General features: G+C 38.6%; 1 protein-coding gene across 12 annotated transcripts in view; it reads left to right on the forward strand.

The window, feature by feature from the left end:
* Positions 1–18054, forward strand: part of FN1 (fibronectin 1) — a 61088-nt gene that overhangs the window by 29248 nt on the left and 13786 nt on the right. For 3 of the 12 annotated variants that reach the window (XM_057503573.1, XM_057503574.1, XM_036916254.2), the window contains exons 21-34: positions 1411–1505; positions 2907–3075; positions 3495–3581; positions 5515–5706; positions 7001–7273; positions 8409–8591; positions 10604–10693; positions 12013–12282; positions 12945–13061; positions 13822–13986; positions 14476–14631; positions 15296–15409; positions 16239–16508; positions 17678–17865. In XM_057503573.1, the coding sequence (XP_057359556.1) occupies positions 1411–1505; positions 2907–3075; positions 3495–3581; positions 5515–5706; positions 7001–7273; positions 8409–8591; positions 10604–10693; positions 12013–12282; positions 12945–13061; positions 13822–13986; positions 14476–14631; positions 15296–15409; positions 16239–16508; positions 17678–17865 (2369 nt within the window). The remainder of the gene's footprint in view (positions 1–1410; positions 1506–2906; positions 3076–3494; positions 3582–5514; positions 5707–7000; positions 7274–8408; positions 8592–10603; positions 10694–12012; positions 12283–12944; positions 13062–13821; positions 13987–14475; positions 14632–15295; positions 15410–16238; positions 16509–17677; positions 17866–18054) is intronic. The other 9 variants (XM_036916258.2, XM_036916277.2, XM_036916312.2 and 6 more) reach the window with 3 other exon arrangements.

Raw genomic sequence — 18054 nt, forward strand, 5'->3', positions numbered from 1 at the left:
GGGCTGGATATGGCGTTTTGGCAAAGTCAGCAGCCGCCAAGGGGTGTATGATTTCAGAGGCTCTGGGAAGGCATCAGGGGTCACCCATCCTAATTCCCCTGAGAACGCCATCAAAATTATAACATGCTTCGGAAACAGCAAGTACTTCAATTCAGTCATTAGAGCAGGCATTGCCAAGTGGCCCTGGACACATATTTTATTTTTTTCCCACACAGCATTTTAAAAATAACTTTGAAAAATTTCACATTAAAATCTGGATTGGAAAGAAATGGAAGAATTGCATTGCTGGGCCTGAGTCCCCACCTGGCAAAGAAAAAACAGTTGACTGGATCTGAGTAGTGACTGGAGTCTTAAGTCTCTCAGTCTCCACTTGTTACCACATTGGAAACCATTGAATTCAACTCACTCTACTCAAAATGTCCTGGCTTCTCAGCCCTCACCTTTTGCGTAGCAGCCAATTATTAAAATACTTAATTCCCTCTATTATAAGATTTAGTTGTTCAGCCACTTATATTTTAGAGATTCTAAATTTATAATAAGATTTATAGGAATTTTGAAAATGTCCATCTTAACTTTTTGTATACATACTCTTTTTCTTTTCTTGCTTTTTTTTTTTTTTTTATGTTTTCACTAGAAGAAATAACAATGGTGTCAGGATGCTTAGGAGATGTGAAAGAAACTTTTATTAAAGTTCTTAATTCCAGTGTCACAATGCTAAATTTCTGCAGTATGATTATTCTGAACGAATAATCACATTATTTAAGGAAAGAAAAGAATTTGTAAGTGCATCTATGGTGGCAGATTTTGTTTAATGTTCAAACGGCATCTTTTATTGCAACAGAAATAATTGGCTGTCATTATGCAGTAATTCAGCATAAAGCTAATTTTAGAGCACAGTCTATAATTTAACTATTATCAAATTAATGGTTAAGAAACAGAACAATAATCAGTTTCTGGTGACCAGTTTTACATATGATAGGAGATTCTATACTGATGATATAAGGAATTTTATTGTCACCAAACTCACATCCAAAACATGATGAAAAGACACAAATGATAAAATCCAAGGAGTTGAAAGGGTCCTCTGAGATCGTCTGCATCTTGTTCCTCAAGTCTGATTCATGGAGCAGCTGCATCCGCATTATAAAGTGCCTATTACCGAACCCCATATTGGGCCTACAGAATCAGAATGCACTGTAGCCAGATCTCAGATGATTTGTGTAGCCCATGAAAGATTGAGAAGCAGTGACCTACTCCAACTTTTTACCAACTGAAGGAATGTTACAATGGTAACATTGTGGGCCCACTAGCTGATTAAACTGAGGTTCTCGATAAAAATCCTTGTTGTTTCTTCTGTGCGACTGTCTGTGATTCCAAGGTTTGAATGCATGCCTCAATTCCATTTCACAGTGCAACCTCTGGGCTCCATTCCCCCTTACAACACAGAGGTGACTGAGACCACCATTGTGATTACGTGGACGCCGGCTCCGAGGATTGGTTTTAAGGTAAAATACAGATGTTCCTAATCTCTTGGGATATAGCCCTCAGGTGCCCTCATGTTTCTGGATGTGTTAAAAACAGGAGGTCAGGAGTCAGGAGACCTGGGTTTTGTTAGCTGCTTCTGTTCATACCTCTCTGACCACACTGTCAGGACATGACAATACTTGCCTCACTGAATTGCTAGAAGGAAGCTCTGCAGCTGTGAAAGTGCTTTGCAAAGGATAGAATATTAGTATGGAGCTGTTAATTGTTATTTTATTTTCTCTATGCTTTCCCCCAGGGAACTACATTTAAAAACATACAGGGAAACTCCATTTGTTGTGTTCTTCTAAATGGGTGTCAACAAGTACACAAAAACCAATTTAGGGAGACCAATTAAACTCTGAGTCACTTAAAAATCACATTTTCATCCAATCAGTTTCATCTCAACTTGGTTAAAGCCCCTTAGGTGAATCTCTTAATAGAAGTTAGGATGAAGGTCTTCCCTAGAGATAACTGGATTCATGTTCTTTAAAGTAATGACATTAGGGAAGTGATGACTACAAATGAATATGTTTAAAAGAACTCCTTCCTTTGGCATTTAGAGTGTGGAGAAAGAAATACTTGTTATAACTGGAAACCAAGATTAAATCCCCACATTTAAAAATACATCAAATGTCACTTCTTTTTTTGAAATATGAAAATGGCCATATTGATTATTCTACTTAAAGAAACCCTTTTTTGATGATTGCCAGTGTACCTTATAAATTTCTCTTAATAGTGTCATTCTGACTCTTAGCAGCCCTATAATGTGGGAAGGATGTCTCTAGAAATGAACACTATTTGATGATACAATATTACCTAGGCTTTTGAAGCAAAATATTTAAAGGATTAAAAATGATGAGCACATTCATTTTAATTCTCCTTTTGTAACATACTGTCCTGCAGTTGAAGCTATATGGACATACTTCTTCAAAAAGAGTTTTTGAAGCACGAAGCATTACGGGGGCTGGTACCTTTAAATTGAATGTTAATAACTCATTAAAGAGAGAGCTACAGGATTTCTTCCAGCAAAAAGAAAATAAAAATGAACTTCCTTGTGGCCCAAAGCCCCTGTGTACTTCTGGTTCATACAAGATGATTGATCAAGCAAAACAGTGTGTAATGACATTTCTCTGGAACCTTCGGGTACAAACTACCCTCATGCTTGTTTTGGAAGATACCTTCCCTATTTGAGCCCCCTAGTAGAGGGAATTGACAGCTAAGTATCTAATAGAGCTGCAGTAAGGCCCCAACTCATTCCTGAATAAAAGCACAGTGCGCAGTTCCTGAGGAGTTCACATTATGCAAAGCGTAACCACAACCTCTCAGTAGCAACCCAGCTCTGGAAATATTTGTCCTTGGTGTTTATTTTGCTTTCCTTTTAGCTGGGTGTACGGCCAAGCCAGGGAGGGGAAGCACCACGAGAGGTGACTTCAGACTCAGGGAGCATCGTTGTGTCTGGCCTGACTCCAGGTGTGGAATACGTTTACACCATCTCAGTGCTGAGAGACGGGCAAGAGAGAGATGCACCAATCGTGAGGAAAGTAGTGACACGTAAGAGGGTTTCTTTGCTTCTTTTCTTTCAGTTTTTAAAACTGTTCTACTTTTTAAAAATAACTTATCAATATTACTTTTTACTTACGATAATGGCATAAGGGAAAGATCACATCCTTAACGTTATTAGCTATTTCTAAATTTGGAGGGGCAAGTTCAAATTCATGTCAAAAATATAAATGAATGAATTTTTCAGTGCAAGACAGAATGAATTTCAACAGTTGCAAAATCATTAATTGAAAAAAAAAAAAAGGCTTCCAGAGAATTGCTGTGTACCATGGTTTCATAGTACAACTTCTATGCTTTTAGGAATTCTTGAAAGAAAGAAGGAGAGATGGGGAGGCAGGAAGAGAAAGAAACATTCCACAGGTCATGTGCTTTGTGTTGGCTTTAACTTTTAACATTTTCTTTCTGCACAGCATTGTCTCCACCAACAAACTTGCACCTAGAGGCAAACCCTGACACCGGAGTGCTTACGGTCTCCTGGCAGAGGAGCACCACCCCAGGTAAGTCCAGGGGTATCAGATGGCCAGTTTATGCAGTAACTTCCCAAAGCAAAGGGTTTAGAGACTGTTTCTTTCAAAAGATAGGGTCAAAATTCTAAGTACCCAGCTCTCCACAAAAGAATATAGGGATACATGAGTATACATTGTAGAATGACGTGTGGGGTGTCTCATTGCACATGTATTTAAATCACAGGGAAGAGAATAAGGCAGACAATTGTCAAGCTGTAGGGAATCATGGAGCTGAAGAATAGCATTCTAGAAGATGTCTTTTACTTCATGGCATTCAAAACTGCCAAACAGATGACTAAACTCATACTACAAAATTTTCCTTTTGTGAGTTATCATAGATTCCAAGTTTATTATTTAGTGAAATCTCACAAATATTTTGTCATGAATTGCAACACAAAAATATAAGGGTGTGAGAGGTAGAAATGACTTTCATTTTATGGAAAGAGAAAACTCAGTCTCAGAAAAAAATGACTTATCTACAGTCACAGATTTTAAATGTTACAGAACTGGGATTGTAACTTAAGTTTTTAGACTTGGTCTCATACCCAGCATCACATATTTGGGTCTTAATTGTTTGTTTTACTTATACTCCATATTGAGAAATAGGGCTAAATGGAATTCCATGACTATTTTCAAACCTTTAAATGAAGCTTTTATCTAAACTTGTTCACACATACTGAAAATTATTTATAAAATTCTAAAATGTGTAAAGATACCTACAGTGATATTCAAGTGACATGATGTGCCATGACAATGACAGGAGAAGTTTTAGATATTCCTGACCTTTGCCAAGCCCATGTGAAAGTCTCTAAATGAGAAATGTTAACTAAAATGTAATTGTGCCATTTAATATTGGTGTATTGGGGAAATCACTATTAAGATATCAGGATGCTTATTATTGAGAAAATTCTAAATTAAAAACACAAGTTCCCACTAATGTTGATTGTGCCCATAACTGCTGTACTTCTTAATTTAAGGGCATATTTGGTTAATTATTTCATTATTTCTAATCGGACTGTAATTTTTTAAACAGTCTAACCTTTGTTGGGCACACAGTCAAGGCATTGTCTCTTAATCTGATCACTATGTATAATCACACACAATAAAACTAGGTCAACTTTGGTGCTTGTTAAAGGTTAAATCATTAATATTTAGCCAAATGGATGGCATAGCCTACCCATCTGGATGGTCACTAGCAAATGCAATGACCTAAACATTTAGTTCACATCCAGTTGGATTTCTCTATATATCCTACTTCAATGTTCACCCTGTTCATAATGACAAGATATACCCTCATCTCCTTGCTCTGTAGTAAGTTTAACTTAAATATATTTTCTCATTTTACTTTCAGACTGTCCCTGCTGAATTCTAGTCATCCCTGTTTAATTTGAATGTCTCTCCTCCCTCTCAACCCTCTTACTGCCCAAATTCTATAATTCCTGAAGTCATCAGTACTTCATATTATTTCTCTAGAAAGAATGTGTATAGCCACTTTTGTTTTTCACTTTTTCTCACGTCCTTATTCCCTTCCTGTAAATCCCATAGGTTCAGACCTTGTAAATTAGGATTGCCCACTTTGGGGAATATACCCATGGTTGAGAGCCATGCCATACTAAGCAGGTAAAAGGGACTATTCCTCAGCTGTCCTGCAGATGATCCATGAAAGAAAAGAAGAATGATAGAAGGAACTCAGGATTTGGAGATAGAAAAGTAATCAGTTCCCCTTTCCAAGATTTTCTTTAAATTGAGGATACTAATACCTGCCTCAAAGGGTGGTTTTAAGCCCTCAGTGACAGTAGAGTTCTCAATAAATGCCAAGTCCCTTCCCCACTCCCCTTTGTGGGTACATCATTGGAGTCTAGTCTGATATGCTCTGGGTGACAAATGCTCCATGCAGTAACTTCCTTCTCTCTGTTTTCTCCAGACATTACTGGCTATAGGATTACCACCACCCCTACAAATGACCAGCAGGGATATTCTTTGGAAGAAGTTGTCCATGCCGATCAGAGTTCCTGCACTTTTGAAAACCTGAGTCCAGGCCTGGAGTACAATGTCAGTGTTTACACTGTCAAAGATGACAAGGAAAGTGTCCCTGTCTCTGATACCATCATCCCAGGTAATGGAAAAATAAGCTGTTATCCTAAGAGTGTCAGTTTCAATAGGAGTGGGGATTAATACCTTAATCCCCAGATGGTTTAGTGGGTCAGCTGTATTTGAGATTTACTTCTGACCTCCCAATCACACTCTCAAAAACCATGCAGTCAAAGCAACTCTCTGGACAAGTGCTTGCTGTTAACACTGCTTTACTGTCTGTGCTTCACTGGGATGCTGTGTGTTGCGATGGGTATGTAACGGAGTGGCAGCCGTGGCATTAACTCTGTACTGTCCGCTCACGTGGAAATACTACTAAAACGATGTCACGTGTTTGTACTCAATACTGACAGGCTAAAAGTAATGTGGTAAATGCATCCCATCGGTACATTTGTGCCTGATTTTACAGTCGTAGCCATTTTCAGCAGCTGTCTAGAAAACAGTATCAGTCTCTAGGTGAGCACTGAAATAGCACTTAGTTGACATGGCCAGTTCTTCATCTTGCAATTTCAAATCCTTTTTTTTTTAAAGTGAAAAAAATAAGAAAGAAAGGCCACACCTTTGGGGCACTCTTTCTTATGGATCCAAAGACAACATTGGAAAGACCTATCTAGGGATAGGTTCACTGTTTGTCCAAAACTGGATTATGACAGAATGAAAGCATTGGACAGATTGTGTTCCCCTTTGCAGTATTTGGTAGAATGCTTTTACTAATGCTAATTAAATAACTTTATGAGTTATATACTATATTGGCAACAGCCTTGGACTCAGGCCTGTCTGTCTTCTGCCTGAATGTGCTTTTGAATGAGCACATTTCACACCATACATTCATAATGCATTTGCATTATGGCCATAATGTTGTCATGAGTTTTTTTTTATGGGGGAAAAAAGAAAAACTCACCAGCTATTTTTTTTTTAACCTTCTTCATGCGGGCTTTATTTTCCTACTAAAAATGTTTTGGAATTTTTTAAACATTGCTGATACTTATTACAGATACTATTGTCTAGGTTCTAGGAATGATTTGACATCCTACACAGGCCTGTAATTTTTAGGAACCTGAGAGGATCAAACTGTATTGTTTAGGGACATTTTCAAAATGCAAGAAAATTCCTAAAAGAATATTGTAACCTGTTTTACTCTCCCAGGGAAGCAAACTATTCATAATGCTTAGGAAGTCTTTTCAGACAGTTTGGAAAAGATTGCATATTACCATCATTGCTCTAACATTCCATCAATTGTACTGATGTACACTGCTTTATTTTTTCCTCTTTTTTGCCTCAATTTTCCTTTTGCCCCCCTTTGCTTTGTAACTCAATAGAGGTGCCCCAACTCACTGACCTAAGCTTTGTTGATATAACTGATTCAAGCATCGGCCTGAGGTGGACCCCGCTAAACTCCTCCACCATTATTGGGTACCGCATCACAGTAGTTGCGGCAGGAGAAGGTATCCCTATTTTTGAAGATTTTGTGGACTCCTCAGTAGGATACTACACAGTTACAGGGCTGGAGCCGGGCATTGACTATGACATCAGCGTTATCACTCTCATTAATGGCGGAGAGAGTGCCCCTACTACACTGACACAACAAACGGGTGAATTTTGAAAACTTCTGTGTTTGAGACATGGATGGTGTTGCATGCTGCCACCAGTCACTCTGGTTAAATATGGATGTTTCCAGGGGAGAGCCAGCAGTTTTCCAAAGATTCAGAGAGGATGGATTGTGGGGTAAGGAATCAAATGCATAGGCGAAGCTAATTGGGTGAAGAGACTTATGTGAGTCATCTTGAGTACACTTTAATTTAAACTGCAAATATGTCTAAAGCTAGAGAAATATAGATATCTGATCTATTAAATACAATATGGCAAAGGTTAATTTAATTTGTAGGCCTGGAGTTTTGAAAAAAGATCTAACATGAGAACCAAATTGTACAAGGAGTACCAGTGAATAACAAGAAAAGTATTTCCAAAATGTACTATTATGCTCTTCCTTCTACTCTGATAAACTTACCATGCCCCTTCCTTGGAGATGACTAAAAACCCATTAAAATTTAGGGTAGAGTGGAAGGGGGCTGTTGTGAGGTAGGAGAAAAAATAAACTTTGGAGCATTCTAGGTTGCACTGTCATAGTGAGGTAAAGAAACTCCTCTTTAACCACAGTCTGGGGCTGAGCATGCAACATTATAAAGGTTCTCTGCCCTGCATGGTAAGAAACATGCTGAGAACCAATTTGCATGAACCCTTTTCACTTGTAAGTAGAATTCACAGAATGGACTTGTAGCTATGCCAGTAGCCGTAGTCACCTCATGTCAGGGGGAAATTAGGACCCTCTTGGCTTTTTGTCTGTGTGCATGTGTTTCTTTGGAAAAATACCCGCTATGTTTCTCTTTGCTGTGTGGCAACTTAAGCCTCTTCAGCCTGGGATAAAATACTCTTCAGTGTTATTAATAATGCATTTAAAATCAATATATTTGAAAGTAGATTAAAATTATTCTTTAAAACATGTTGACGGCAGAAAGGTTAAAGGGGCCTAACAGTACTGTGTGTAGTGTTTTATTTTTAACAATAGTTCACTGTGATTCACATTAGATTTGGATGTGACTATTTGCATGAGTATGACTGGTTTCTTTTATGCATGAAATACTGGTTTTATTTTACTTTTCCAGATATTTTTGTTTGCTTTCATTTTAAAATTCCATTAACTTAGTCTTCCTTCTTATTTAAAACCAGCTGTCCCTCCTCCCACCGACCTGCGATTCACCAATGTTGGTCCAGACACTATACGTGTCACCTGGGCCCCACCTCCATCCATTGAACTAACCAACTTCCTGGTGCGTTACTCACCTGTGAAAAATGAGGAGGATGTTGCAGAGCTATCAATTTCTCCTTCAGACAATGCGGTGGTCTTAACAAGTAAGCAGTCAAATGTATCTATCTGCTCAGTAAATACAAAGCTCTAGAGTATAAAGAAAGAATTCTGAGCTCTCAGATTGAGAGTTGCTAAGATCAAGACAGCTACAACTAAACCCCACTTCTAATGTGTAGCTCTGTACGTTTTGAAAGATGTCATGTTTATTGCTATTTAATATATCTTTCTACAACTTCTGAAAAATCACAGTGGGAAAACAACAGCAGTGAAGTGTGAAGACTTGAGAAAATTCTGCTTCCAAACAGGCCCATGAAAATAAATGAATGTCACGGGAAATTATATGACTAAATCTAAATGTTTAGAGAAAGAAAAAAAAAAGAGGATTGAAAGTAGTGTCATCATATCTATTTTATGCTCATTTTTTCACAAAATGTCAGCAGGTAGTCTGTTTAACATTTGAAAACATAGAAACGGTGACTGCTTATTTAGGATTGATCAGGATGCTGTTTTAAGAAAGAGCCAGAAGATTAATTTGTACTTCAAAAAGAATCTTTTAGCAGGATTTCTCTGAAGGCTAGGGACTTAGGAAACACCTGATATTAAAATAAGCAACAACAAAAATTTATGGAAATTGTCTCTAATTAGTACCCTTTTGAAATAGACATCATTTATTTAAAAAGTAAAAGTGGTTTGCAACATGGTGCATGTAAATGTTGCTTCTCATTTTCGTGATAATAATAAAATACATATGTAAGAACAGTAAATGTTTCAATGTAAGGGAAAAATAGCTTACACTTAGGTACATTACCAAATGGCAATCTGAAAGCATCCCCTATCTTCCAGACATATTTTGAGAATGAAAGGTGGCTCAACATGGCCATTGTCTCCATTGCTCAGTTCATGGCTGATGGCAAGAATATCTTTATGTCTACACGTCAGCAGGGCTTCTGTTTCTGTTCTGGAATACTCTGGAATCTATAGTTACAGCACCACCCGATACACAAGCCCCTCCCTCAGGGCCGCTGTGCCCCGTAGACCTGTCACATGTTCATCCTGTGGTCTAAAGTCTTATTCTAGATCCTACTCTAGATCAAGGTAGCCATTTCTCCCTAGAGAAGCCATTATTATTCTGTCTTACAGATGAAGCACAAAGGTCTCCAGTGTTTGAGTAAATTGCCTCTGGCCATGCAGGAAGGAGGCAAGTGGAGTCGAAGCATCTGGACCCCTAGTCTGGTGCTTTTCCATACCTTGTATGGACCTTTGCAAAAGGCTGATGGAGAGATGGTGTGTGGGGGAATGGGGCTTAGCGAGTAGGCGTTCAAAGACTAAAGCCTTATTCTGTACCTTTCCTGATACCTCAAAATCAGAGACGATACCCAGAAATGTATATACATCTTTCAACTATTCTGTTCTTACCTTAATATGACAGAACCTTTCATTTGCCCTGTGGAGTCTGGAAAGGTTAATTGTTAAGACCACTGATCTTGGCCTGCCTGGGTCAACTCCTGTATGATCTTGGGGAAGTATATTGGAAAAGATGGCTTCTCTGTGCCTCAGTTTTCTCATTTGTAAAATGGGGACAGTTGTAAACCAGACTTTAGAGCTAAAGGCTATGTTCATTATCTTCAACATGGTGATGGTTTCACAAGAGTATACATACGTTGAAATGATGTCAAACTGTAGTATTTCAATATTTGCAGTTTATTGTATGGCAATAAAGCTGCTTTAAAAAGTAGCAAACTACCTCCTAGGATTATTGTGAGAAGTAAATGGTCTTGTGCCCTCAACCGGGTTACAGCAACTCCATTTTATTGTTATCTGGCTGAGGCACACCCACAGAGGCAGATATGAGTGTGGGGCTTAGATGCTACAGGGCAATGTGACCCTTCCTGTCGCCTGATCACAGCCCACCTCTAGGTAGCAACCTTCTCTTAGGCATGAGTAGGCTATCGGATTGCACTCTTCAATATTTTATCAGTTGAAATAGTCCTAAGGGTGCTTTGGTTTTTGATTCTTTCAAGCATAATTTAAAAATGAGTCTCACTTGCCTCTTCAGATCTCCTGCCTGGCACAGAATATTTAGTCAGTGTGTCCAGTGTTTATGAACAACATGAGAGCACACCTCTTAGAGGAAGACAGAAAACGGGTGAGTTGTGTTGGCCACATGCTTGTCAAATAGCTTCTACCTACCAATTTTGAATAGCAAAATGGAATGCTACTCCTAAAATACGTCTCTGTTTTGGTGGTGGCAGTGGTATGTGTAGCCTTATCATTACCTTTTGCTCACTGGTCTTTAAAACTAATAGACACCTACTTCAACTATTACGGTGGTTTTCAGTCACTAAGATTATATTCTCTATTTCCAGAGAGGACTGAAAATAATCCAGAAACTTTGTTGTCTGTCCTTTTAAAAAGTCTCCCAAGAATAATCCCATAATCCTATTATTTAAAGATGATAACATTCCTTCTCATTAGGCAGCTGTCTGACAGTTGACCCAACACTGTCACAGTCATCTAAGTATTTTTCCTCCTTACTAAGCCAAAAAGTTTATCTCTTTTTCCTACTTGCTGAAATACTTATATACTATAAAGAAGAAGTTGAATTAAATATCTTAATATTCGTCCCTTCTTAAATGTGACTGCTTCCATTAATATTTACCTTTAAAAAAGTTCAATTTAGTATGCCCATTACTTATTACAGCCCACTTGCTTCCAAAAAGGAATTGTGATTATCTCAGTGTGGTCTAAGTGTATATTATTGAATAGAATAAGTAAACGTTACAACTAAAACAAAAATTTGCTGCATATCTCAGAGAGGTTAAGTGATTTGCATTTGAAATAAACTCTAAATTCTTATTAACTTTTTCTGCAATGCACTAAGTTATCAGTTCACAGGTCATTACCTACTTTGTAGTTTGTCCAGGATGATATCTACTTTAGTTTTAGAAAGCTTTGTTTGGTATCATTACCACCCTGTTGACATATCAGTTCCCTCCTGAGTGTAGAAAGCTTCTTTGAAAGCCAAACACTTAACTTGAAAGTGGGCAAATCTTGCCTTACTTGGAGAGATAAACTTGTAGAACAGAAACAGAATACTTGAACAGTAAACCATTTGAAACTACCAATTCCCAGGATATCTTAAACACCTTGTCTTCAAAAGTGATGCAGAAACCTAGTAGAGCTACCCATAAATATCACTTAGATTACTTAGAAAAAAAAAAAAGAAAAAAAAATGCTTGCATTGGCTATGACCATTATGAGTCAGTTTATGATTCTGAAATTTATATGTGGCTTAGAATCAATGCATCATGACCTGAGGTTTCTGTCAATGTATTGTGTTGAGAAACTACAGAAACATTGAGTGTATGTTACTTTCTCCGTCATCTTTCCTCACTTCCTAAGCTGGTGGTGTCTTTTTCCCCCTCCTTTCTTTCTCTTCTTCCCCTGGATGGGGAAAAAACACAGGTCTTGATTCCCCAACTGGCATTGACTTTTCTGATATCACGGCCAACTCTTTCACTGTCCACTGGATTGCTCCCCGAGCCACCATCACCGGCTACAAGATTCGCCATCACCCTGAGCGCACTGGTGGAAGACCTCGTGAAGATCGTGTGCCCCCGTCTCGGAATGCCATCACCCTCACCAACCTCAGTCCAGGCAAAGAATACGTGGTCAGCATCATTGCTCTTAATGGCAGAGAGGAAAGTCTTCCCCTGGTGGGCCAACAATCAACAGGTAATTTGTTTTCTCTTCAACAGAAAACTCAGAGGACTTTCCTATCCAGAAGGTATCATCTGTGAAATAGCTTTATGTTGCTCGAATCATCCTTTCTTTAAAAAAGAGAGAATGGTTTGAGACTTGGAGAGGAAAGTAAGAGCATATGTGAAGAAAATCTCTCTCTTAGACTATATTAAAGAACATAATTTCCTTATTCCAAGAAATTGATTTAAGTATTTATGCATTTCTGATAACTAAAGTTTTATTCAAAATATAGAAAACACTATTTGGAAATTCCCTTAAAAATATAATTATTTTAAAGTAATAGTGCCGTTCTTAGCAATAAATATACTGTGATACTAGGGGGAGAAAGAAGTATGGTCAGAATCTGTACCTTGATCTTAAATGTATTAACAGGAGAGAGACAGTCAATGTGCAAATGTTAGCAGTTAGCAGATTCTTAAGGGAAGAGGCTATGGGTGTTCATTATATTCTTTTTTGTGACTTTTCTGTTTGTAACTTTTTCTGTGATTTTTCCTTCAAAATCTTTAATTCTGCTCATTCATATAGCATTTACATTATTATCTGAAGGAATCATAAAGGCAGTTATCTGGAAAATGAACAAAGAATTGGGAGTCATTTGAAAGTCACGGATATGAAAACTTCCCCATGTTTTTTAGTTTCTGATGTCCCAAGGGACCTGGAAGTCGTTGCTGCAACTCCCACCAGCATACTGATCAGCTGGGATGCCCCTGCCGTCACAGTGAGATACTACAGGATCACCTATGGAGAGACAGGTGCCCTAGTAAAATGCTATTTCACTCCCACCAAGTTAGATTCTGTTGCGGGTACACTGAAAACATCCTTAGAGCAACTTCGGCAAGTCTGTCCAGTGGAGCCTCATCTTTTCCAAGAATTTGTGCAAGATAAAGATGATATAATTGGCAGCAAAATAGAAATAAAGTTATTTTATAATAGTATATTTATAATACTATAAAAGTGATGTTATAGTACTAGTTTGGAAACTATATAATTATAATATGTAATACTGTAATACTAGAGTTATTTTATAATATATTTTATAATTATAATACTATTATACAGTAAAGCTGAGGAAGAAAGGATTATAAATTCACAAATTTATTATCAGTGGTGAAATGACAAGTGATCCATGTTTTTCTTTACTTTCCTGTATTCACAAAAAACTTTGCTTAACATAAATATGTTCTGCTAAAATTTTGAAAAAGAAACAATCTGTGCAATGCTGAGTTGATTTACCTCTTCCTCCTTCTAATGTTAATGAGCAACTCAGTGATATACTTAAGTCTAGAATGTTAAAATAGCATTAATGGCAGTTTTCTCCCAATTTTTTACACATTTATCAAGGTTTACTGCATGCATAAAAATCCCTTTCTGCTCAGGTGCTATTAATAGCACTCTGTTAAAGGGAATGAGCAAAGGTGTGACTTACATACATGTTTCTCTCTGTACACTGGCAGCTCCTTAGCAATCCTTAATATTGTCCCTCACACTGTGGATTAACCCTTTTCTGAACAGGAGGAAAGAGCCCTGTCCAGGAATTCACTGTGCCTGGGAGCAAGAACACAGCTACCATCAGTGGCCTTAAACCCGGAGCAGACTATACCATCACCGTTTATGCTGTCACAGGCCGTGGGGACAGCCCGGCAAGCAGCCAGCCAGTTTCCATTGATTACCGAACAGGTACTGACTCCTCCTCTGGGGTGGGTGACACGGTATAGCTGTGAACGTAGTTTTTACAATGGCCTCCCAAGCTGCTTCTTCATTGTGGAGTTGATTTTCTTTTTTAATAAGATAAAGCAACATGTACAGCTAACAGAATTTTGAACCAGTTATACAAAGAAGCACCCCAAAGGGCAGGGATTTTTTTTTTGGGCATTTTGTTCATGGATATATTCCATGTGCCTAAAATTGAGGGTGTTCAATAAATATTTGTTAATGAATGAATGAGCTGAGAAAGTAAGAAGACAAACAGCAACTTGGAATGTAGTTTCTTTGGGCTTTCTAGGTGCCTCACCTTCTAAAAGCTAACTCTGTGTTTCTACAAAAGGAACACTTGGAAGTCGTTAACAGTAGTAAGAGATCATTCTGTATGTACCAGAACTGGAGACAAGGATTTGTCTACTCGTTTCCCCAGGGCTTCACTGGTTTCTCTTTGTTTTTTATCGGTAGAAATAGACAAACCATCCCAGATGCAAGTGACTGATGTTCAGGACAACAGCATTAGTGTCAGATGGCTGCCTTCAAGTTCCCCTGTCACTGGTTACAGAGTGACCACTACTCCCAAAAATGGCCTAGGACCATCAAAAACTAAAACTGCAGGTCCAGGTAAGAATAGCCAGAATCACATACTCCAGGATAAAGAGATGAGGCCCACGCAATATGCTTTTTTAGAACAAATAGCCTAGCCACCTGGCTGTAAGTACTATACAGTTTCATATCATATGTCAAAGTTTCCCTGTTTGTGAATCCAGGGTTCTAGACTGTTACCATCTCCCTGCACTGTAGAATTTTTAGGATAAGTGCATTCCTATCTATACATGCACAGTTCTGCTTGATAGTGTGGACTTAAATTTCTGTGGTTTTGTGTATTATGCACACTAAGAAGAAAGAGATAGCCTAATTGACTTTGAAGATACTTCTCGCTCTTATTTTTCACTTTTATATAAAATACCTGTGAAATTAGGATCCTCATGCAATATATTTATTTTCATTTTTTTTTCAAGACAGTCATTCACTGTAGGGGGTGTTATAAATTTTAGAGCTTACCTTTCAGTGTGACTTTACTCCAAAAGGGTAACTTGGATTAGCAAGGAACATGTTTTCCAAGATGAAATTCATGTGTGAGTCCTCCATATTCTCAGGATAATTCAGCAAATGAAAATTTCAGACCACCAAACATTTACTGTTGAACTCTGAAAGTCAGTTGTCAGTTGGACAGCCTTACAGTAGATGACATAGATACTGCAATTGCTGTTCATTCCCTTTGCAGATCAAACAGAAATGACCATCGAAGGCTTGCAGCCCGCAGTGGAGTATGTGGTTAGTGTCTACGCTCAGAATCGGAATGGAGAGAGTCAGCCTCTGGTGCAGACTGCAGTAACCAGTATGTAACCAGTGCTTGTTTTCCATTTTCAAAGTCAAATATTGTTCTTAGGCATCCAAGTGCCCTCAGCATGTTTTTTGCCACTGTACATAGGGAAAGCCAGTTTGTTGGTTAGTGTGTATCTGGCGCTGAGCCCTTTGCAAACATTTTTCCTTTTCAGTGCCAGGCAGTGATCGTACAAAAAAAGAAGTGGAACTGCCATAATTTGTTGCATGCTTTGATTTTCTTTTGCTCAAATGGCCTCAGCAAAATCTTATTTGCCTATAGCGTATCTACCAAATATTTTGCTAGGACCTCCTTTTCTACAACTGGATGGTAAAGTTGATTGGCGTGTGCCTCATGAAGCACACTGATGTTTGGAGCATTTGGAGGACTGTTGCTGGACCAGCATTTAATGTAAATACTTAAGAGGACAGGGGAGAAAAGTTAAGGAAAGATTATTAGCAATCTAAACCTAACATCAAAAATCAACTTTACCACTTCCAGGGTATAGAAAATCCAGGTCTGTGAGACTAACATCACTTTGCAAAAACAAATTGTGGTAGAATATCTTAAAAGCAATATAACTAAATCACTTATTATGGGGACATTTTGCAGGGTGTCTACATATCCCATGCACACCTGCGTTTTAATAAGTGATGCGACATTAAGTATTTTCTAAACCAAAAAAAGCTTAACAAATATAAGTAATTATCCATTTTATAGTGGGTTAATCAGAATTTAATTCATCAAAGAAAATGGTATCTGCAAAACTGCTTTGCATGTTATAAAAATGCTTATTTCACAACTGGCTTTTCACATAACCTCTTACCATTAATTTGCCTAACAGACATTGATCGCCCTAAAGGACTGGCATTCACTGATGTGGATGTCGATTCCATCAAAATTGCCTGGGAAAGCCCACAGGGGCAAGTTTCCAGGTACAGGGTGACCTACTCAAGCCCTGAGGATGGAATCCATGAGCTATTCCCTGCACCTGATGGTGAAGAGGACACTGCAGAGCTGCAAGGCCTCAGGCCGGGTTCTGAGTACACAGTCAGTGTGGTTGCCTTGCACGATGATATGGAGAGCCAGCCCCTGATTGGAACCCAGTCCACAGGTATATCGTTAATTGCACCGCCGGGTGCTCGTGGGAGCAGCGGCTTTATGCCCTGCTGAACGAATTCTGCTTTATTGGGCTACTGATTCCCATGTAAGGGGGTTAAAAAAAGCAGCCTCAATTAAGAAAGACCCTCTCTTAACAAGGATAATAATAAACAATAAAGTTTAGATGATATTCAAAGTCTAATAAAGGGAAATTTTGGAGTAGCTTGGCTTATAAACAAGGCCATAAAGCGAGACATTTGAAGATAATACTAAAATTATGGATTATTTCCTAAGCTATGACTCCCTGTGGTTATGCTTACTGTGTATAAAGGAAAGAAGGTAGGCATCCGAGAGCTTATTCTAAAAAAAGAAACCCCAGCTATGCCTTTTGAGAGCAGCATGATTCTGAGAATGCGTGGGCGAGACTTTCCTTCTCTGGTTAGACATCATGTGCTGGATGTATAATTTGCTTAAGGGACTGAGAATCAGACGCATAGCAAACAGTTTAGGGCAAATGCTTCTCACAGACTTTATCCTCTGTGCTTTGTTTCTGAAGCAGAGTGAAATGCTAAAGATGTGTCCTGGTGACAGCATAAACCCTGGAGGTGACAATCTGTATTACTGCTCCTTGCTTCTCTTTTCTGCTTCTGTTGTGAGCCAATTTTCTTCTTATGCACCACAGAGAATACTTCAAATTTAGCAGCAATATCTGCTGTGGGGTCCAAATAAAAACAATAAAAACATAATTCCATGTTTTGGGGGATAGAATCCTCTGTGAAATGGTTTTCCATTCAAAGATAATTTAGCTAAGAAAAGGGCTATTGCTCATTTTTTCCATACAAATGGAAAATTGATTCTAATGGGCAAAGAACCCATTCGATTTTTTTTTTTTTTTTGGAAGGGACAGTAAAAAGCAACTTCTAAACCCTAAAGCTGCACAGAGCTGCAGCCTTTACCCGAGTGTTCCCAGTGATTCTGAGCATTGGTGGAGATAAAACACATTTTTTCAGCAAACATTGTCTTCATTTCACATCCCTTTCTGTAGTTTCTTGTACTGAATCTTTGATTGACTAGGGAACCCACCTAACCCAACAAGCACCATCTGTTCTTCTTGGGATTCACTTTAGTGTCCCTCTTCCCCATTTACTGTAAGACAGTCTCTAACCTGTGACCACCCCACAGCCATTCCCGCGCCGACCAACCTGCAGTTCACTCAGGTCACACCGACAAGCCTGACTGCCCAGTGGACGGCCCCCAATGTCCAGCTCACGGGTTACCGAGTGCGGGTGACCCCCAAGGAGAAGACTGGCCCAATGAAAGAGATCAACCTTGCTCCTGATAGCTCCTCCGTGGTTGTATCGGGACTCATGGTGAGCAGCGCCCTTTCTCATTGGAATCAAGAGGTAGTCATCTTTCACTGTTGATGGTGGTGGAAATACAGTACATCGAGTTGTGTTCTTTGCCTCTGCCACCAACTGATTTTACTGTCATTTTGTATCCGGTAGTTTCCTTTATGTGGACTTAAGCTTTTGTACATGACTATCTGGGACAGAATTTTA

Source organism: Manis pentadactyla, chromosome 6 (assembly GCF_030020395.1).
Source record: "Manis pentadactyla isolate mManPen7 chromosome 6, mManPen7.hap1, whole genome shotgun sequence".
Classification (NCBI taxonomy): Eukaryota; Metazoa; Chordata; class Mammalia; order Pholidota; family Manidae; genus Manis; species Manis pentadactyla.